The sequence below is a fragment of the Paroedura picta genome, chromosome 12, assembly GCF_049243985.1.
Source record: "Paroedura picta isolate Pp20150507F chromosome 12, Ppicta_v3.0, whole genome shotgun sequence".
Lineage (NCBI taxonomy): Eukaryota > Metazoa > Chordata > Lepidosauria > Squamata > Gekkonidae > Paroedura > Paroedura picta.
Genome location: NC_135380.1, coordinates 46,654,101 through 46,676,745, shown reverse-complemented (window position 1 = coordinate 46,676,745; position 22,645 = coordinate 46,654,101). Strand labels below are relative to the sequence as shown.

The following is a 22,645-nucleotide window of genomic DNA, read 5'->3' as shown; positions in this document are numbered from 1 at the left end:
TGGGGATGGGGGGGGGGGAGTGGATGCATCCAGAGCTAATCAACACCTGCCATCAATATTCATAGGCAAGCATCTCTCAACTTTCAGCACCCAATAAAGAAACACCTTTCACCATTAGCAAAACAAAAGCATGGAGAAAAAAAATAATCTATCTGCTGGATGTAACTTGATCACCTTCTGGTTGCAATAAGGAGGAAAGGGCATCACAGAGTTGTCAGATCTTGGTTGCTTTAAGAAACAGTCCTTCATCCAAGTGCCATCCAACAAACCAGTGGAATTGGTTCATATAAGCAAAGATGCTTTGTCTCCAAGACAGGCAGAAGTCAAGCTGGTACTATGAGGTTTCTACCGATTGCCACAATAAGAAACCTTGAATTGGTGCAAGGATCAATATATTGGCAGATTTACGTGGACCTGTTGAATATGTTGCCAAGACTAAGGAACAATAACACTTATATCTCCTTCCACCCACCAGCTCCCCTGTTTCCAGTTTTCAGTAGGAAACAAGCTATGCAAGATCAAAGATATAACAACTGGGAGGATGCAGCCAAATACACATAAAAAGCAAGCGGTTTCCATAAAATCGATAAAAGAGTACATGGCAGATAAAAAAATACATGACAGAATCAATTACTTCTGACATCCCCCCCCCCAACAATTCACCCCAGAGTGGGCTTGTCAGGGTAAGCGGCATGAAACACCCCGACCAGCCTGTGCACCCACATATGGGCAGTAACCAGGCTCATGGCTTCATTCACCCTGCTACCTCGGGCATGGCTGCTCCTATATTGTTTACAAAAAAAGAAAGATGGGACGTTAGGACTATGCATGAACTATAGGGGGCTTAACGCCATCTCCACTTCCAATGCCTACCCCCTACCCCTCATCAAGGATCTCCTTGGCCACCTAAGCTTGGAATAGATTTTTACCAAGCTGGATCTAAGGGAGGCATATTATAGAGTACAAATAAAGGATGTGCAGAAATGGTTGACAGCTTTTAAAACTCCTCTGGGACAGTTTGAATACTTAGTAATGCCATTCAGACTCAGTGGCACTCTGGCAGTGTTCAAGTGAGGTCCATGCAAGCCGCACCAGATCACCCGCTGTTGTCGCGGTGGCAGCTACTGCACCCGCTGTCCGGCACCTGGGAAAAGCCACCTATCTCAAGGAAGATTTGTACCCGATTATAGAGTCATAGAGTTGGAAAGGCTCTCCAGAGTAATCTAGTCCAACAACCTGCACAATGCAGGAACTCACAAGTACCTGCCCACCCACAGTGACCTCAATTTCATGCCCAAGTGATACCCCCTCCCCACCAAAAATTTCCAGAATCCAGCCTGGCCTAGAGGAAATTCACCTACCATTCCACAGTGAAGATCAGCAATTCCCTGGGTATGCAAGGAAGGGCCACAAGAGACAAACACTAGCACATCCATTACTGCCCAACCACTCACAATCTGCTGAAGTTCATAAAATCAGCAGATGAAACAGTTCCTATGACAAGCTGAGAGCACAACTGAGAGCACTTGGAGAGAGCTGCTGGGGAGTGCTGCTGCTGACCAGGTGAGGCTACTGTGGTGCTGAGTGAGGTGATTGCTGGGTGATTGCTGGGAGGATTAAAAACGGCTGCTCCTCGCCAGAGGCAAAGCTCAGACAACTGAGAGCACGTGGAGAGAGCTGCTGGGGAGTGCTGCTGCTGACCAGGTGAGGCTATTGTGGTGCTGAATGAGGTAATTGCTGGGTGATTGCTGGAAGGATTAAAAAGGGCTGCTCCTTGCCAATTAGAATCGGTAGATTATATTTCCCTAGTACTTGCACTGCCTAGAAGTTACAATGGACCTCCAGGACACTCATCCCATCATCTGCAGTGAGTATGACATGATTGCCTTCCTCCCTGAAGACAAGATGGACTACATCTGCCTCAAGTGTAAGCTGGTAAGACTTTTGGAGGAAATGATTAGGGGCTTAGAAGAGAGGATTATTACAACCAGTCCTGAAGAGGATAATGAGATTGACCACACTAGGGACCCTCTGCAGACAATTCGGAAAAAGACTCAACGGTGAAGAGCAAGACAGTTCTCAGGGCCTTTGGAGCTCCAGAATAGATTTCAGACCCTTCAAGAGGAGGTGCAAGGGTCAATGAGGGAAGAGGTCCCAAAACAAAGTCTAAGACAAAGGTGACAGAAGGAAATGGAGTTGAGAAGGAAAAAAAAGGAGAGTACTGGTAATTGGAGACTCCCTGCTAAGAGGAATGGATCGCCATGTGGCTGGGCCCGACCCCCTAACCCGAGAGGTGTGTTGCTTGCTAGGGGCGAAAATTAAAGATGTTTCAGAACGGTTGCCCAAACTCCTCAAATCTACGGATCGCTACCCATTTGTGATGGTCCATGTGGGAACGAATGACATGTCCCTGAATACTATCGCTCCTATTAAAAAAGACTATCAAGACCTGGGGAAGAAGCTCAAGCAAATGGGGGCACAAGTGGTATTCTCTTCAATCTTGCCTGTCAAGGGAAGAGGAATGCGTCGGGAGAGGAAGATAATGGAGGTGAATCGGTGGCTGCGTATTTGGTGCCGGCAGGAGAGATTTGGTTTCTGGGACCATGGGATAGGCTTTCTTGAGGAAGGCCTACTAGCACCTGATGGACTGCACTTATTGAAACTGGGGAAGAATGTGTTTGTCAGGAACCTGGGGAGATTTATCAGGAGAGCTTTAAACTAAAGCCACAAGGGGAAGGAGACGATCAACAAGGGAGTGTATGGAAGGAGAACAATGGATGGATGGATATGAACAGAAAAAACAGAATAGATCGAAGAGGTGGAGGAGTGGCACTGTATGTGAGGAAAGGGCTTACTTGTCAGGAAATTCTAGTGAAGGAGAGCATATCTACAGTGGAAAGCATCTGGGTGAAAATAAGCGAGGGGAAAACAAACAGTGTGGTGGTTTGTGTCTGCTACCGGCCGCCTGACCAACGAGAGGATGTGGATGCTGCACTTTGTGAGCAGATTGAGAAAATATCCACGCGGCAGGACCTTGTCATCATGGGTGACTTCAATTTCCCAGATGTGTGCTGGGAAACAAACTCTGCGAAGCGTCCTCAGTCATGCAAGTTTCTGACCTGCCTGGCTGACAATTTCATTTATCAAATGGTAGATGAACCCACAAGAGGTTCAGCCATACTGGACTTAATGCTGACCAACAGGCAAGAGTTGGTGGATGAGGTGAAGGAGGTAGGGATCCTAGGGGGAAGTGACCATGTCCTCATAGAATTCCTTTTGAGATAGGGAGCCAAGGAAGCTTGTAGCCAGACGCGGATGTTGGATTTTCGTAGGGCAAACTTTAATAAACTCAGAGACATTATGGGTTTGCTGCATCGGGGAAATTCGATTGATGTCATTTACTTGGATTTTAGTAAAGCTTTTGAGAAGGTTCCCCATCTAAAAACACAAAAGCCGCTTGGATTCCGTTAGCACACACCACCTCCATTGCATTAAGGACAAATCTGACGTTGTTTTTCATATGCCTCTTGGGCATGAATCCTGTTTGTTTCATAATGATTTCATTAAGGCATTTCTTCAGTCTTTCTGCTAAGGCCTTAGCGAAAATTTTATAGTCCACGTTAAGTAGTGGTATTGGTCTATAAGCATTCGCCGATGATGAGTTCATATCTTATTTGTATATGAGTGTTATCGACGCTTGCTGCCACGATTTGGGGAGCGATTTTCCAGAATTGTCCAGTACCTCATTCAGCATCTGTGTCAGAACTGGAAATAATATATGATTTAATTTCTTATAATAGGTCTTAGTCTGTCTGTCATCAAAGATTTTGTTTTGCACAAGAGCCCACAGTTTGACTTTATGACCGCTTTCACAATGTCAGGACAGTAAACAGAGTTTTAAATACAGAGTTATAGATAAATATATATTGCTATTATTTCTTCAACTTTGAAGACTTGCTTTAACACATTGCTATAATCATTAGATCCATACTCTAACAGAATAACAGCCTAAGCATTCATACACTTTGTTCACCTATTATCTGTGAGCCCTACTAAACTTTCCTACCAATGTGATGGACTTAGTTCATTGATTTCATCAAACTTCTGGTTGGTGGGACCGACTCTCTCTTTGGACCCTGCAGGCAACAGAACAAAACAACAAAAAAACATAGGAGAAAATGGGGGAGGGAATAAGGTGGAGGGGGTAGAAATAGACTGTAGCTCCAAAAATAGATTAATCCACCAGGCGTATAATAACATAAAAAAGGATGTTAAAAATTTTTGAACTATTATAAAAATAACAGCCACAAACAAACAGGAACTTTGTCTAAAAAAAGAAAGTGACAAAAGAGGAGAAGGGGGGCCAGGACAGTGAAAATAAAAATAGAAATGTGTAAAGAGGAAAAAATTTTAAAATTATTTTTGGAATATCCCCTCAAAAAGTTTAATGCCCCACAGATTAATTCCTAGAATATTATACTGAAAAGGATGATTTGAGGTATGTGTCAAAAAAAAAAATGGAAAAAAATGTGGGGACATAAAAGAGACAGAAAGAAAAAAAACAGGAAAAAAGGCAGTCGGCAAATTATAATCCAATCAGGCAGGCGCAGGTTAGATGTCTAAGATGGGTCCTTCCTCCATTGCAGTATTCATTAACTCTGCTGCATACATCCACCACAAATCTCAGACAAGGCGTCTCGCGAGAGTTCAGAAGCTTGGTAGTTATCAGTTTAGCGATCTCCGTGAATTGTAAACAATTCCTGCCGGGTTCTCTGTCGGTAAGAATTTAAGCTCTTCCTTCTCTTTGTTCTATTTAGCTGGCTTGCCTCCCGTCTGAGGAGAGCATTCCCTTGCAAATTAGTTAAGGGGGGGAGGGAGGCTGATGCCTGGCTTTAAAGCAGTAGAACTCACAGTCTTTATGCTGATGATTCCGCTCCTTTTGTCAGTTACTCAAGCTGTGAAGATATAGCCGAGGAGTAGAGACAGCCAAAGAGAAGTGCAGGATTTCATACAGCTGGTCGTCTCAGGCTTAGGATTTTACTTTCAATTGCAGCTGCCGTTGGGGCCCCGAACACAATCCGTGGCGATCCGGAGAACTTATTCTCCATGGATCTGTAGGACCCTCTGGATGCCGTTCCCGGCTCCCGGGGCGACCACGAGCAAGGTTTGCGCACCTTGCTCAAGTCAGTCAGGAATTTCTGCCCCTGGCCCTCTGCTTGGTTCGGGAGCCCGTTAAAAAACGGGCTGACATGGCGCCATCTTCCAATCACTCCTCCCCTTCTTTTCTTGTCTGTCCCTTCTGAATAGATTGTACCCCTCGATTTTCGTATTCCAATTGTGAGTATTATCCCACCAAGTTTCTGTGATTCCTATTAGGTCATAGCCCCCTTCCGCTATTACGACTACTAGTTCCTCCTGCTTGGTTCCCATACTTCGTGTATTAGTGTAGAAACATCGTATTCCATCCTTTGTGTGCCTCATGGTTTTGGTTTTTGAACTTCCTTGTAAGCTAGTAGTTCTCTGCTTATGTAACATTCCTTGTAGATTTGAGGAGATCCTCATGTTCAGATCTTGTAATCACACCAAGTTCTGAATTTACGTCTCGCTCCCCCTTTGTGTCTAGTTTAAAGCCCTCTTCACCAGGTGTGCAAGGGTTCTCCCCAAAATATTTTTTCCGTCCCTCGTGAGGTGCACACAATCTCCTGATAATTTCCCCTCATATTGACATTGTTGACCATGATCCAGAAATCCAAATTGTTCCCATCGACAACATTGACGTAGCCAGTCATTTACTTGCATCATTTTTCTCTCTTCCTTTGCCTCGGCCACTTACAGGAAGGACTGATGAAAACACAACCTGTGCTCCCAGGTCCTTTACTTTTTTCCCAGATCCACAAAGTCTTTTTAAATATGTTCCATGTTCTGCTGGGCAGTATTATTTGTTCCTAAATGGATGAGAAGGAAGGGGTAATGATCTGTAGGCTTGATGAGCCTGTCCAACCATTCTGTCATATCCTTGATGCATGCACCAGGTAGGCAGCCAACCTCTCGAGACACCAAGTCTGGTCTACACACTTCGGTCTCTACACCTCTTAGCAAGGAATCCCCAATTACCTGACGTGGCAAGAGGTGCTTGCGCCTCTCGCCGCGTCAGGCTGCTGCCCAAGGGAGCCCCTGGCAGTCGCGCGGAGCGCGGCTGCCGGGGGCTCCCTGCCTGGTAAGCAAGAGCCTTTTGGTAAGCAAGAGCCTTTTATAGGACAAAGGCCTACTCAGCAGAGGGTGGAGTTAGCAGCCAGCTCCTGAAATAATGATCTCCTTTTCCCAGCTCCACCATGTTTATTCTAATGGAAAACCATTTCTCAAACTTTACTATTATTTATTTTATTTATATACTGCCCACCCCTGAGGCTCAGGCTTTCCAGTTCATCAAAGTTAACTCCTAGGTATATTCTGTTTTTGGTATCTTCATCAGTGATATGTGATACTCTTAATATCTTATCAATGGATCATCTTTAAATAAATTATTTTCAATGATGAAAATGCATTTACACTTTTGTGATGTTAATACTTGTAGACCTCTGTATATTGGACACTGTTGAACCATTTGGAGTGTGAACCATATACACTAACATATCACCATTGGATTACGTTTATATTCCTCTGTTACATTTTCATCATTGAAAAAAAATTATTTAAAAAGGATTCTTTGATAAATAAATATTAAGAGCATCACATATCACTGATGAAAATAATGACAACGTTAGTCATCTGATAGAAATGCTGATTTGATTATCTAGCTTCCAAAGAAGGAGAACCCACCACCTCCCGAGGAAGCCTGTTCCACTGAGGAACTGCCCTAACTGTCAGGAACTTCTTCCAGATGTTTAGCCAAAAATTCATTTGAATTAATTTCAACCCAGTGATTCTGGTCCGACCCTCTAGGGCAACAAAAAACAACTCTGCTTCATCTTTTATAGGGCCCATTATGCACGGAGGGGAAGGTCCGCATTCGAAGTGGAATGGTGTCGCCTAAAATCACTGATAACCAGCCACAGATTCGATGCAGGCCACCAAAAAAGCTGTGTTAGCAAAACGCGGAAGAAAGTGAAGCTTTCTGGGCACCCAGGGCACAACCAGAAGTGGCGCCGGAGTGGCCCCATGCGTAATCGGGGAGGACCATGGTTCCAAGGCAATGCCCCCCTTGAGGCGGCTGCCGGAACGCAGCCACAGTCAGGAGGGAACCTAATGGAACGGGGACAGAAAGGTGGCCGGGGAGCCCACAGGGGAGGGGGATCAGGGGAGCGCTGCAGTCAGGGGGGCGGGGGGCGCAGCACAGGCAGGGAACAGAGGGCACCATGGCCCCATCCAGGGACGGCATAGAGGCTGGAGATGTCCCGGAGGACTGGAAGAGAGCAAACGTTATTCCGATCTTCAAAAAAGGGAGGAAGGATGACCCGGGAAACTACAGACCAGTGAGTCTGACCTCTGTTGTGGGGAAGATAATAGAGCAGATATTAAAGGGAGTGATCTGCAAACATCTGGAGGACAATTTGGTGATCCAAGGAAGTCAGCATGGATTTGTCTCCAACAGGTCCTGTCATACCAACCTGGTTTCCTTTTATGACCAAGTAACAAGTTTGCTGGATCATGGAAATTTGGTTGATGTCGTTTACTTTGATTTTAGTAAAGCTTTTGATAAGGTTCCCCATGATGTTCTGATGGATAAATGAAGGACTGCAATATGGATTTTCAGATAGTAAGTTGGATAGAGAATTGATTAGAGAACCGCACTCAAAGAGTTGTTGTCAGTGGTGTTTCATCACACTGGCGGGAGGTGAGTAGCGGGGTACCTCAGGGCTCGGGGCTTGGTCCAGTACTTTTTAACATATTTATTAATGATCTAGATGAGGGGGTGGAGGGACTACTCATCAAGTTTGCAGATGACACCAAATTAGGAGGACTGGCCAATACTCCAGAAGATAGAGACAGAGTTCAACGAGATCTAAACACAATGGAAAAATGGGCAAAAGAGAACAAGATGCAATTTAATAAAGATAAGTGTAAAGTTCTGCATCTGGGTCAGAAAAATGAAAAGCATGCCTACTGGATGGGGGATTCTGTGATTCTGAAAATCCCATTTGCCTTTTTAGCTACTGACTCACACTGCTGACTCATGTTCAGTGTATGATCTACTAAGCCCCCCAAGATCCTTTTTGCACATACCACGGCCAAGGCAAGTGTCACCCATCCTATAATGATGCATTTGATTTTTCCTACCTTGATGAAGAACTTTACATTTATCTCTATTGAAATTCATTTTAATTCATTCATGTCAAGCCTGTCAAGACCATCATGTGTCCTCATTCTGTCTTCTGCTGTGTTTGCTGCCCCTCTCATTTATTTATTTATTTATTTATCACATTTATATACTGCCCTCCTTGAAGGCTCAGAGTTGTTTACATAGAACTTAGAACTATACAAGAAACAATCCATACATAAAAATAACTATAACATTAATATAGTTTAGTGGCATCTGCAAATTTAATCAGCACCGCTTCTATTCCATCCAAATCTGTTATGAATATGTTGAACAACACAGAGTCCAGGACAGATTCCTGAAGCATTCCAATCGTCACTTCTCTCCCAGAAGATGGCAAACCATTTACAAGCACCCTTTGAGTGCAATCTGTCAATTAGTTCTTGATCTACCTAACAGTAATAAAATCCATACTAGATGGACCCTTTCTGGCCTGATCCAGCAGGCCTCTTATGATGGTCTTATGAAGGCCTCAGCCTGTCTGCCCTGCCGTTGGACCCCCAAAAGAACTGATTGGCAAGCTGCTGTGTGAGACAGAATGCTAGACTAGATGGACCATCACTGGCCTGATCCAGTTCTTAAAAGGTTCTTTCATCATTCCTGTTCAATTTGGAATGCTTGCTGGGCATTTACTGGGGCTGGTTCCAGATTTTTGGAGGGGTCCTAGGTAAAAGGTGCCGACATAACCTCTCCCCTGTCCTGCTCCACACCAGGCCCCCTACCAACACTTCCCTTCCTGCCAACCATCTGCCTGAGTATTCTACTGCCTGAGTATTCTACTGCCTGCAAGCCCTCCCACCCACCCTTTCTCCTGTGGTGCCCAGCTGCACATGGCTTGGGTGGACACCATTGTTGCTGCCAAAAATTCCACCATTCTGCAGCACCTACTGACTTCCAGAGATGCTGGAGGATGCATGTGACAAGGAGTGTGGATGGCAAAGGGCCACGCTTAGGGCGGGAGGAAAACACCTGGTCAAGTGGTGGGGTAGGCATGTGGACAACAAAATTGGGCCCTGGCATTCACTCACACCTAAAGCAATCCAGTCACAAATTGCCATCACACGGAAGGGCCACATTTATTTGTTTGTTTGTTTGTTTGTTTATTATATTTATATACCGCCCTCCCCGAAGGCTCAGGGATGCCATGAAAAAAGCCAGCCTTTGCTTCTGCGGGAATTGGCCTCATATCATATCAAAGAGAGATGAGGGGGAACAACCTGCATCAAGAAGATGTTGCCCTCCCCCAAGAATTCCTCTGTTGACCACATGTTGAATACCAGGACAGCAGGCCCCAGGAATTAGGGACCCGAGTGCTTTGGCTTCATTTCTGTGCCATCTTGTGTTCTGCTAGCTCAGTAGATGAGCTGCATCTGTTTTGAGGAGTTACCTTTGAAAAGACACATCAGCCTTCAGATCACTCTAATAAAACACCTTTAATGCCCACAGAATATCTTTTTCATTAAAAAAAATGTTAATGAATGGAAAGCACTAAAATCCAAGCCAGTGTGCGGACTGAAATTACAGTTTGCCTGGTCGCTGCTTATTCCTGTGAATAAATTTAGAGGTGACCAGAGCAAAATTTGCAGCCTCAGGAGGCAACTTGGCATCTTTAGCTCCTAGCAAAATAGCAAGGCTCCAAGAATTCATTTATTAAATCTGTATTTCTCTCATATCCGATAGGAATACATAATATAGTTCCACTCCATGCAGTTTCTGTCATAATAGTACATGAAAAAACCATTTCCCTCTCTAATCCCTAAATGTAGCTTTTGGAATGATACAGTACATACAGGATACCTTTCCGAACCATCCTTATCCTTGTGGTTCAATGGCCCTTTTCTTTGTTCCTCACAGCTGCTTTCGGAGAGCCAGGCCAACATGGCCAGATTGGTCAGCTCTGTCAGTGATATCCTGGATACCTTGCAGAAGGACCGCAGCCGGCCTCGCCTCAAGGCTGATCTTCAGAAAGCCCCAGCCAGAAGTGTCCGGCCCAAAGGATGTGCCAATGGTGAGAGAGCAGAGAAAAGGAAACTACTTTCTAGTAGAGCTGCCCCGCTGAGTAGAGGTCCCTAACCTTTTTGAGGCTTGCCATTCCGCTACTGAGGGTAGGACTTCCCACCTCCAGCAGGCACTTCCTAGCTGCCACTCAGTTGGCAGCCGGGGGGGGGGGGGGACAGGGAATGTTGGTAGCATCACAACACTATGATGTCACTGCCCATCTTCTAGAAGTGACCTCAATGTGTCACTGGGGCACTATGCTATTAGAGCAAAACACTATGGTTTAACCATAGAGTTTTGCCTGAATGCCAGAGTTTTTCCAGTGATACAGTGAGATTTCTTCCAGGCACACAGGAAGAGACAGACCTCAATATACTGCCGGTGACTTCCTTCTGCCAATTGTCTTGCAACAAAGCTTGAGGAAGGTAAAGGAAGGAAGTGGGTAGGATTGTCAGCACGGGTTGCGTTTCAAAGACCCTCACCCTCAAAAGTTGACAGTTCTTCCAGGAGAACTCAGCTCTGTAGTTAAAAGAGTCCAGAAAAACTCCAGGCCACTGCTAAAGAGTGAAGTGAGCATGTCTCGGCAGGGCAGCAGGAAGCAGCATCCTTCCCCAAAAACACAGGCACACCATCTACTGCTTTGTCTCTGCTGCCGACAGTCTCCCTTAGAGCCGGAGTTGTACAAGAGCCTCCTTTGCCCAGAGCCTTGGAGGGTGCGGCGTGGCTGGAGAGAGTGTTTCAGTGAAGGCAGTCAATTATCGCAGGCGAGAGAGCCCAAGCGTGTGAGCTGAAAACACTGTGGGTTGTAATTTAGACATTTAATTAGCCTTGATCTGCATCTCTTCCTCTCCCCCCCCCCCCCCGTACTGCAGGCTCCCGGCCTCGGGACTGCTTTGACATCTATGCCAGCGGACGACAAGAGGATGGCATCTATTCTGTGTTCCCCACTCACTTTCCTGAAGGTTTCCAGGTCTACTGTGACATGATGACAGATGGCGGAGGGTGGACGGTAAGGGTTTGTCTCCTGCTTGCCCCAGTCTGTCTTGACATGCTTGTTTCAGGAAGAGGCCCAAAGGCTTTTCTGGCTCCACAGGCTGGCCTAAACCATGTGACCTTCCATCAAGGTTGCCACAAAAGGCAGTGGCAGGGAACAGATGCTGAGAGGTCCTGGAGTGCCTAAGAAGGGAAGGGGGTGCTGGCATCCTTTGTGGATTAATGGACAGGGACTGATGGATCATAGAGGTTATATACCAGTGCGATGGCAAGAAGAAGGCATCAGCCAGCATCCAGCCAATTCCCTCTGAGCAAGAAGTATTAGGGTCAATCCAAACACAAAGTTCAACCCAACCGTTTTGCATGATCAAGTATGTCTATTTAAGGGACTAAACAGGAACTTTGTGGGACTGAGTGACTAAACAGGAATAATAAGCTTAGTATATCAGGGCCCATTCCTCACACATAGGATAATGCACTTTCAATGTGCTTTGGCAGCTGAATTTTCCTGTGCGGAACAGGAAATCAACTTCTAAAGTACATTGAAAGTGCATTATCTATTGTGTGCAGACTAGGCCTAGGTTACTGTTTGTTTGGGTTTAACTGAGACCCCCAAAAGCCAAGTATCCTCTTTATTTTATTTTATTTCTTATTTGGAATTACAGATTTTAATAGTAGATTGTAATGTAACATAATGAATAGCAGAATGTAATCTGGAATGGGAGATTGGAATGTATTTCTCTGGTCTGGGGACAGGGGAGATAATTCTACACAGCCAATCACCTCGCTCCAAAGAAAAAGAGGTGGTCAAGATGCCTCCACGCTTGAGACAAGATGGATGGAATGTAAGGGCGAAGTCTCAGTTAATCACTCTCTACTTTCCATAATTAAGGATATATATGTCCATTAATCTGCTCTGGCTTGGAGTACTGTGTTCAGTTTTGGGTTGGGGGAGAGGACTGGAGACAGCAGAGGAGGGGGAAATAAATCCAAGAGGCATATATCTGCTGAGAGAAGTGTGTGTTTCTGAAGCACAGTCACTTTAAAACAGGGAGAGAAGCCTTGCAACCGGGAACCAAGAAGTCTTTGAACTGATGCCCTAGCCAATCAAGGAAGACTGCTTTGGTACATCAACATTTTAGGCACAGAGCAGGAAGTTAATAATTCACAAAAAGTAGAACTCTACACTTATACTGGTGGCTTTAAAAGCCAGGTCTTCAAATATGGTGACTTATATCCACCCTGGATATTGCGGGGGAAAGGTAGAGTCACTGCAGATCAGTCATTCATGTTACAGAGGGAATATTTAAAGGGCCCAAAATCATAATGGAAATCAAATTCAGTGCAGATGGGAGGGATTTATTAGAGCTGGGAGTGGCTAAAAAGCAAAGTGCAGACTCGACCCTGGAGAGTTTTTAGGGAAAATGGGAGGTCTTTTCCAAAAGTTTTGAAAAACAAATGCATATATATATTTGTAGCACTTGTTTGGCTATCAGCTCTAGGCTTAGTTTCATCTTTTGGGCTTAGAATGATTGTATATAGAACACAAGCATGCCTTGGCATTATGCAGAAATTTGTAGAAAATCAGTAGGGAATGGAAATGTAAAATGACAACAACAGATTTTATTATTAATAGTCCACAAATGTACCAATTGTGTACACAGCTATAATTTCCCATACAACTGTCGCTTAACTAGTTGCCTGTAGTAACTATGCAAATTAGGAGCCTATAAAAATTACTGATGGGGGAAAGCATTAGAGAATTCTACACACCCTACCCTCCTCCGTCCCAAGATCCTCTAGGCCACCCCTGCTCTAGGCCTTCGGGGCACAAGAAGACCCAGCCTTCCCCATCAGACGGTTTGTGTTTACCTTCTTTTCTTTATGTTAATCAACATAATGTTTTGTGCCAAACTGGAGAAATCCACCAAGTATACTGCAATCCCTACCATCCACACATGGGCCAGCCATTTTATTATAATACAGTGAACTATAAAACAGATTTTGTGTCTTTGCCAATTCTTCATGCTCCCACCATTTAAGGAAGTGTCCTGTAGCAGTCTCTGTCAGCCAGGAGGCATTTCTCAGTGGAGCCACCTGTGCCCTTTTAAAAAAAATTGTAAGATTGTTTGATTGTATAACAATGCAGTCAGAAGTCCTTACAAATAATAATTTAAAAGGTCCACTCCACCCTGCAGTGCAGCAGAACCTTGCCGTCCCAGCTGCCTCATGCAGGAGCACATATCCGGGTTGGACAGGGTACAGCAGGCTCAATGCTCCCTGTGTGGGAGCAGAAAGACAAGGGGCAAACTAGCCCTGGGTCAAACACCAGGCAGCAGCCCAGCTCAATGTCCTCCATGAAGTAAAGATCCGAGTGGGTCTATAGATATCTAGCCTATATCGTTGTACTTGAAGTTTAAACCCATTACTGCGTGTCCTTTCCTCTGCAGCCAATGGGAACAGCATCCTGCCCTCCTGCAAATGCCAGCCTTTCAAATACTTAAAGAGGGCTATCATGTCCCCTCTCAGCCTCCTTTTCTCCAGGTTGAACATTCCCAAGTCCCTCAACCTATCTTCATAGGGCTTGGTCCCTTGGCCACAGATTATCCTTGTCGCTCTTCTCTGTACCCTTTCAATTTTATCTACGTCCTTCTTGAAGTGAGGCCTCCAGAACTGCACACAGTACTCAAGGTGTGGTCTGACCAGTGCCATATACAATGGGACTATGACATCTTGCGATTTTGATGTGATGCCCCTGTTGATACCACCCAAAATGGCATTCACCTTTTTTACCGCTGCATCACACTGCCTGCTCATGTTTAGTTTACAATCCACAAGTACCTCAAGGTCTCGTTCACACACAGTGCTACCTAGAAGCGTATCCCCCATCCAGTAGGCATGCTTTTCATTTTTCTGACCCAGATGCAGAACTTTACACTTATCTTTATTAAATTGCATCTTGTTCTCATTTGCCCATTTTTCCATTGTGTTCAGATCTCGTTGAACTCTGTGTCTATCGTCTGGAGTATTTGCCAGTCCTCCCAATTTGGAGTCATCTGCAAACTTGATGAGTAGTCCTTCCACTCCCTCATCTTTAACCGCTCCTCGCGGAGCGGAAGAAATAAAACAGTAAAGGCCCCGAGGGCGGGCCCTGTCTGGGATGAGGAAGGGTGCCAATAGGCCCCTTCCCCTGGACTGACAAGCGGAGGGCCCAATCGGGAGGCGCAAAGCCCAGAAAGGTTTCTGGAATGGGTGGGAATTAATTTTAAAATATATTTTCCACATTTGTTAAACATTTTTGAGTTATATGACCATATATAGTCATGTTGAACTCTCCCCCTCCCAAAATAGCAAATGAGGGTGTGGGAGGGAGAGGGGACACAGGTGGGCATGTCCACAGCTCTGCTTCCCAACCATATTCCGCCTGATCCTGCCACTTCTGTGGTTTCTCGAAGCCTTAAGAATGTTTCAGGTGTTTCTCAATGATAAAATGTTTGAGAAAGACTGTTCTAGAATGTCCCCTGCCCTGCCCCAGCTGCCCCAATTGGATGATGTTGCTTCTCTTTTGACTGAAAGTGATGTCACACACACTGGCACAATGCTAACAAATCGGTCCCCGCCCTTGTGTCCCGTCCTCCCTTCCCCCCCGCCCCCGTCTTCTCTCCCTGGCTTGGAAAGCCCTGGTAGAGAACAGTAGTAAGCAGCAGAAGCCTGTCTAGTCTCTCTGCTTGGTCTTTCATACTCTGTCCTGCACTGCTTTGACAGCTGCAGATTGCCCTGTATAACTGGACGCCTGCAAGTGTATTGTTGTCTAACGTTGTTGGTATCCTCATTGTGAAAGCCCTGGGGGACTTCCAAGCTCTCCCCCACGCACCAGTTCTCTAGGACTCAATTAGAAACCCACTTGTCAGGAATCCCATTTCACCCATAGCATGAACCCAAAAAGGAGGCCAAGGGGATCACAAGACAGTAAGAAGTAACTAATCCACATAAAGCCATTTTTAAACACGTGCCCCAGAATGTTTGCATTTCAGATGAAATAGAATGGTTGAGAGTCTATTAGTGGCTGGCTCTTAATGGGCCATTTAATCAGTTATGTGACCTGCCATTTTCTGAAGCCAAGATGAAATTATTGGCAACATCTGACAAGTTTGCCCTCTGGGAGGACAGTCATTGATGTGACCTTCCTTCTGAGAACTGGGGTCCTAGTAGCAGCTCATGTAAAGCTGATTGGGGGCCCAGAAGCTGCCTGTGGAAATTAGCAAAGAGACACGAAGAAATGCCAAATATAGAGGCAGAGAAGCTGCACTAGAAATGAGAGCTTGAAAAGAACCCAGCAAATGAATTTGGAAGGTTTGTTTAACGAAGAGAGGCCTGTGGACATGCTAATGCTGAGGGCTTTTTGGGGAGGTGTGAAAAATGACTTCTGGTAAAGACATTTCTCCTTGCTTGCAGGGGGAAAAAACAAATGATGCCCCCCAAGTGGTTTCTCCAGGCAGGGCTCCACCCCACCATTTTTGGTGGGTATGGTTTCTGGTGAATCTGCAAGTGTTAAATAAATCCTTAATAAAGTGGGTACTATAGAAAAGACACTGTTCGGCAGGTTTGGGGTTGCATCTTCAGCCTCATATTCTTGCTTCTGCTTTCAGATTTCTGCTTTGTGCACCAACTTTTGAGTAGTACAGGGGTCCCTCAACCTTTTGGATCCTGTGGCCACCCTTGGAATTCTGACACAGGGTGGCAAGCACAGGGACAAAATGACTGCCATAGAAAGTGTGGACAGCCGCAAAATGGCTGCCACCCAAGGCAACATCAACACCAGTATATCAGGGAGTGAAGTCTTCAACATTTCAGGCAGAAACTCAGTTTAATAGGATGATTTTTCATTTGTGCAGCCGTTCAGAAGCCCTACTAGGGAAAAGTCCCACCTGGCCCTCATCAGAAAATGTATTCGCAGATAACATGCTGTTCACAGGCACCACATTGGTGTAGTACATGGAGCAAGACCATCACAATACCTCCCATGTCAAGAAACAGCTTCCCATAAGAGATACTCTACTCACAGTTGCTGTGTTTCAATAGATGATGAAAATATTTTGATTCCAAACTGATAGGATTTGCCTTTACATTTCTGACAGCTTTCAATAATGAGGCCGTTACTGCATTTTGTGATAAACTCTAACTTGATTTGCAAGCTTACATTTCTTTCTGTCCTTTCTCACACTCAAGATGTTGACAGATGTTCCTGTCCAGTAGCATCTTAAAGACTAACCAGGGCTGATTCTACACTTACTTTGTTTATTCCGTTGTGGATCCTGCTGGATTCAGATTGATTTGAACTCGGGTCTTCCTCCTCCCAATTGAAATAGAAAAGTGCACATGATTAGGGAAGCTCAGAAGGGAGGGGGCAAGCCTCTTTCCTTTTCTGAAGGTGGGGAGAGGATTGGAAACAGCAGAGGAGGGGGAATAAATCTTAGAGGCAAATCTCTGCCGAGAGAAGTCTTCTGGAGCTTTTGCCAAGAAAAGTTAGGGCTTCCCCTTTAAGCGAAACCTTGCAATCTGGGAACAAGGAAGTCTTTGAACTGATGCCCTGACCAATCAGGGATTTTCTACAAAGTTGGAAGCTCAGCAGCAAGTTATTTCGGGGAAAGCAGATAGCTGCATGCTTACTCATGCCACTTTTTCAAATATCGAGGGTTATATCCAGGATATCGTGGGGGAAAGGTAGGGTCACTCTGGATCAATCATGCTTGTAGTAGAGGGAAAATTTAAAGTGCCCAAAATGAAAATGGAAATCGCATTCAGTGTAGATTGCAGGGATTGAATCGATCTGGGATTGGAATAAAAGCTATGTGTAGATTCAGCTCAGATTTCCAGCATGTAAGCTTTCGAGATCCAGTTTGGTGTCATTAAGAGCGGTAGCTGCTAATCTGCAGAACTAGATTTTATTACTCTACATGCAGCCAGTTGGGTGGCCTTGAGCCAGGCACAGTTCTCTCAGGGCTCTCTCAGCCCTACCTCCTTCACAGGGTGTCTGTTGTGGGTAGAGGAAAGGGAGGACTCCTTCATGTAGTAAAAAGTGGGGAACAAAAACAGTTCTTCTTTAAAGCTTAGCTTCTACCTTGGAAATCCAATTGGTCTTTCCAGTGCTATCAGAACCAAATCTTGCTGTTCTCCTGCAGCCCAACATGGTCCCCACCCAGCACAGAAATTAATTCAGGAGGAAAGATAACAGCAGGGGAAGAATGAAAGAGAAGGATGAGCACTTGGCAGCATTTTGTTCGGAGGTGGATAAGGAGAGGGAGAGTGGCTGGTCAGCTGGGCAGGTGGAGACAGCTAGAAGCATACTTTGTTCAGAACAATGGAGTGACAGACTGCTGATGACAACTTGGCAGGCGTCTACCTTTGATGTGAAATCATCTAGAGCAATGGCTGAAAGGCCAGGTCAGGAGGCCTGACTCCCAGTAGCTGCTCCAATCTAGAGCTCTGACAAAACATCATGTATAATTTGCCAAGGCACTTTTCTGGCAAGGCAATAGGGGGCAGGGGGCGGGCGGACAGAAGTGATATTTGCTCCCTGCTTTGCATGAGCCTATCTTGCTCTCTGACAAGAGGCCTGCCTGTTTGGGGACTCAACTGCAGCTTGTGAGTTAACAAAAAAGCAGAGACTGTCATGTGGGACCCCTTCCATCTTTCTTCATTTGTATCCAGGGTCCCTGCCATCCTTGTCCCTATGTTCAGAACTGGGCTGGGCTCTCATAGCAGTGGAAGCCACAAAGACGACCACCCTCATCCCACAATGGCAACTGACATACCATTTTTTAAAACCTTGATTTATCAAGATGATACCCAGACAACCATGCTATTTTGGGGAGACAAAGTTTGGACATCATCATGCAGTTGTTACATGCCACGTTTGGCAGGTTTTGCTACTCCCCTCAGCTGCATGTTCTCCTTCCCCTCTGTACATACAGATTCCTGTTTGAATGGGGTATCCTTTAAATATTGTTTTTGTAACCCACTGAGAGACAGCAGAGCACTGAAGAATATCTGCAGGGGTATGATACCTATTTCAGTGTACCTGGGAACAGAACCTCTGTCCTATGACACCCATACAATCGTGGATTCTCTTTCCCCATTTGAGGTCTCTTTTCTTTGCTAAGAATGACATAAGCTTCCATGAAGGGACTTCTTGTACTTTTAAATGGCAGAAGAAAAGGGAATGTGTGTTATTTCTGCACCCCCTCCCCCAATTCTGCATTTATTAGTACTACAAGTCTCCGCACAGAAATCTGGAGATCTCTTGGAATTACAACAGATCCTGAGAGAGAGCAGGAAGGCAGCTTACATTCTCCATCTTGAAACAGCAGATATTTTTTCATTTTGTTCTTCCACTTAAGATGCAGCCCTGGTCAACAATCAAGCTATACTACAGAGTTTTCTCATCTTTCTTATGAAGTCATCGAGAGGCTATTCTGGCTCTCTTATGACCTGTCCTAACCCTTTTTGTGGTGGTCTGAATGGGATAAAACATTTTGGTTTCTGCCTGTACATTGCCTACATTTAAAAAAAGAGAACTAAGCAGATTCAGAAAATCATTAGAAAAGTAGGATATCCAGGTCATCTTTGTCTCCTTCCCCCTAGTGGCTCCTGGTACAGGGGAAGAAAGTAAATGTCATTTGAATTCTAGAGTTGGAAGAGTCCATACAGGGGGCATCTAATCCAACCCCCTGCTCAAAGCAGGATCAGCTTAAAGTAACCAGGATAAGTATCTTTTAGTCACTGATTGAAGACTACCAGTGAGGGGGAGCTCACCACCTCCTTAGGCAGCCCATACCACCACTGAAATACCATGACAATTTAGTTTAAGCTCATTACTATGGGTCCTCTGCTACCAACAGGAACCTTTCCCTGCCCTCTTCTAAGTGACAACCTTTCAGATACTTAAAGGGAGCAATCATGTCCCCTCTCAACCTCCTCTTCTCCATGCTGAACATTCCCAAGTCCCTCAGTCTTTCCTCGTTGCTCTTCTCTGAACCCTCTCAATCTTGTCCACATCCTTTTTTGAAGTGAGGCCTCCAGATCTGCACACATGATCCCAAGTGGGGTCTGACCAATACAGTGAGACTATGGCATCTTGTGATTTGGATATGACGCATCTGTTGAATCATTTGCCTTCTTAACCTCCACATTATACTGTCTGCTCATATTTAGCTTACAGTCCACAAGTACCCCAAGATCATGCTCACACACAGTGCTAGTCAGAAGTGTCTCTCCCATCCAGTATGGCTGCTACTTATATTGATGACCCAGATGTAGAACTCTGCACTTCTCCTATTGAATTGACTGGACTTCAGGAAAGCTGGCTTTCACAGACTTAAAGGTATGTTGCATAGAGTCCCGTGGTCAGAAAGACTTAAAGAGATGGGAGAATATTTTTGGGAGAACTCTTGCACACCTGGTGAAGAGGGCTTTAAACTAGACACAAAGGGGGAGCGAGACGTAAATTCAGAACGGTGTGATGGCAAGATCTGAACACGAGGAGATCTCAAATCTACAAGGAATGTTACATAAGCAGGGAACTACTAGCTTACAAGGAAGTTCAAGAACCAAACCATGAGGCACACAAAGGATGGAATACGATGTTTCTTCACTAATATACAAAGTACAGGAACCAAGCAGGAGGAGGTAGGGGGGTAAACTGCACGGAGCTTTTATTCCAACCCCAGATCGATTCAGTCCCTGCCCTCTACACAGAATGCGATTTCTGTTCGGATTTGGGGCGATTTAAAATTTCCTTCTGCAGCAAGAAGGATTGATCCGGAGTGACCCTACCTTTATTGTGCAATATCTTAGAGTGCTTTTAATCCTGAATATATTATAAAATCACATTGTTTTGAATCGGGGCTCTCCTCCGTGGTAGAGGACCCATGATTGGCCACAGGTGGTCATGTGGCTAATTTGCCTTAAAGAAGAAGCCCCTAATTTCTCTGAACTTCTGTGGGTCCTGGATTTTTCCTCCCTCCTCTGCCTTTTTCGATCTTCTCCCGCTCCCCTCCAAGAAAAGAAAGAGGCTCCCTGCTTGGCTTCTCTCCCCCCACCTTCAAGAAAAGAAAGAAAAGGCTTGGCTCCCCCCCCCCCCTTCTGAACTACCCTAACCACATGCAGAAGACTTTCCTGTTTCAATAGGGGGGGGGAGAGGAAGATCCGAGTTCAAAGCAATCAGAATTCAACAGGATTGACAATGGAATAAACAAAGTGCAGACTCTGCCCAGTAGTCGTAATAGAGGAAGGGGGCTATGACCTAATAGGAATCACAGAAACTTGGTGGGATAATACTCACAATTGGAATATGAAAATTGAGGGGTACAATCTATTCTGAAGGGGCAGACAAGAAAAGAAGGGGGGAGGTGTAGCAATATATGTTAGGAATCTTTATACTTGTGAAGAAATACAAGTACCCGAGCATGAAAGTTCAGTTGGGTGTATTTGGGTAAATATTAAAGGAGTAGGAAATGAGAGTGGTATTATTGTGGGTGTCTGCTATAGACCACCAAGCCAGTTAGATCAGTGGTCCCCAACCCCCGGGCCGCGGCTCGGTGCCGGGTTGTGAAGGCCTCGGTGCCAAGCCGCGGCTCCCTCTTCCGCCCCCCCTGCAGCGATTAGCTCGCCAGGCTGCGAGCAAAGCCGCCGATTAGCTTGCGGCCTGGAAAGCTTCTTGCTTGGGGGGGGGGGAGAGAAGCTTGCCAGGTCGCAAGCTAATCGGCGGCTTTGGCTGCCGATTTCTTTGCGGCGTGGAGGAGAGACGGAGCCGCGGCCGCCGGCAGCGCAAGTGCGCATGCACGGACTTGCCGCAAGTGCACATTTGCATCCAGCGGGGGCACAAACGCGCACGTGTGACAAGTCTGCGCATGCGCGTTTGCGCCGGGGTTAAGGAGCCTAAGGAAGCCAAGTTGGCTCCATAAGCAGTGGTCAAAAGATTTGAGGGATAAAAAAGAGTCATTTAGGAAATGGAAGGAAGGCCTTATTGCCAAGGATGAATAAAAATAAATAACCAATAATTGTAGGGGGAGTGTTAGAAAAGTTAAAGCTCATTATGAGCTTAGCCTAGCAAGAAATGCTAAACATAACAAAAAAGGCTTCTTTAGCTATATTTCAAGCAAGAAAAAGAATAGGGACACCATAGGACCACTGCGAGGACAAGAAAGTGAAATTATAACAGATGGAAGAGAGGGCTGAACTGCTTAACTCCTATTTCTCTGCGGTCTTCTCTTGTGAGGGAAATAGTGATCAATGTGGCAAAAACATAATACAACACGGGGGACGCGAATGGTGGCCTAGGATCACTGTTGGAGCAGCCCACAAACACGTAGTTTCTTTAAATGAAACAAACATCTGCAGATTTATTGAGGAGTCCCTCCACCCCCATGTCCAGATCATTGATAAAAATGTTGAAAAGTAGTGGACCCAGTACCGAGCCCTGTGGCACCCCACTGCTCACCTCCCTCCAGTCTGGTAAAACACCATTGAGAACCACCCTTTGGTTGCAGCTTTCTACCCACGTAACCATCCAAAAATTCAGTCTGCAGTTCTCCAGTTTACCCATTGGAACATCATGGGGAACCTTGTCCAAGCCTGGAGAAAGGATTGAAACTCTCAGTGCTACCACTCCCCTTCCCCTCCCAAGCAGCTGCATTTTATTTCTAAAGAATAGCTAAGGATCCAAACATTGGCCCGCCCCTATGTCTGGTCATTTGTCCCTCGGCCACTCCCTCTGTTTGAGCCCACCATGTACCCCAAGCAGATAAGATCAGCCGAGCCTCCAGGGCTAAACTAAAGAACTAAACTCTGATTCACATATGCAGGAGTGGAGTAAGATTACTGTAATGTTGCCATCCCCCTGTAGATCTCCTGGAGTTACAACAGAAACAATGGAGATCAGTCCCCCTGAAAAAAATGGCTGCTTTTGCATGGCTGTTCCTATGATATTCTGAGGGGCCCCCTCCCCAAAGCCCACCTTCCCCAGGCTGCCCCCCCAAAAGCTCCAGGAATTTCCCAACTCGGAGTTGGCATCTTTAGACTTACATGGCAGAATAGACTGCCCTACTACTGACTGTTGGTGCAGGATCACAAATCAGCACACAGCAAGCACTGGGCCAGGACCCATTCTCTGGCCAAGACACCCAGTGCACAGAAAGCTAGTGCAGCTCCAGGGTGCAGCTTGTTCCCAGACATCTGGGGCATAGGTGGGGACAAGCATCCCCTTCTGGGCTTACTCCACTGGTAGCCTGTTAAGGCAAAGTCCTGGTGTCAACTGACCTGGAGCCGTACAGCAGC

At 45.6% G+C, this 22,645-nt stretch overlaps 1 protein-coding gene across 1 annotated transcript in view; it reads left to right on the top strand.

Annotated features, from left to right (window-relative positions):
* FIBCD1 (fibrinogen C domain containing 1) overlaps nt 1-22,645 on the top strand; it is a 198,928-nt gene that overhangs the window by 124,844 nt on the left and 51,439 nt on the right. The window contains exons 3-4 of the mRNA XM_077305184.1: nt 10,172-10,325; nt 11,188-11,324. Coding sequence (XP_077161299.1) covers nt 10,172-10,325; nt 11,188-11,324 — 291 coding nt within the window. The remainder of the gene's footprint in view (nt 1-10,171; nt 10,326-11,187; nt 11,325-22,645) is intronic.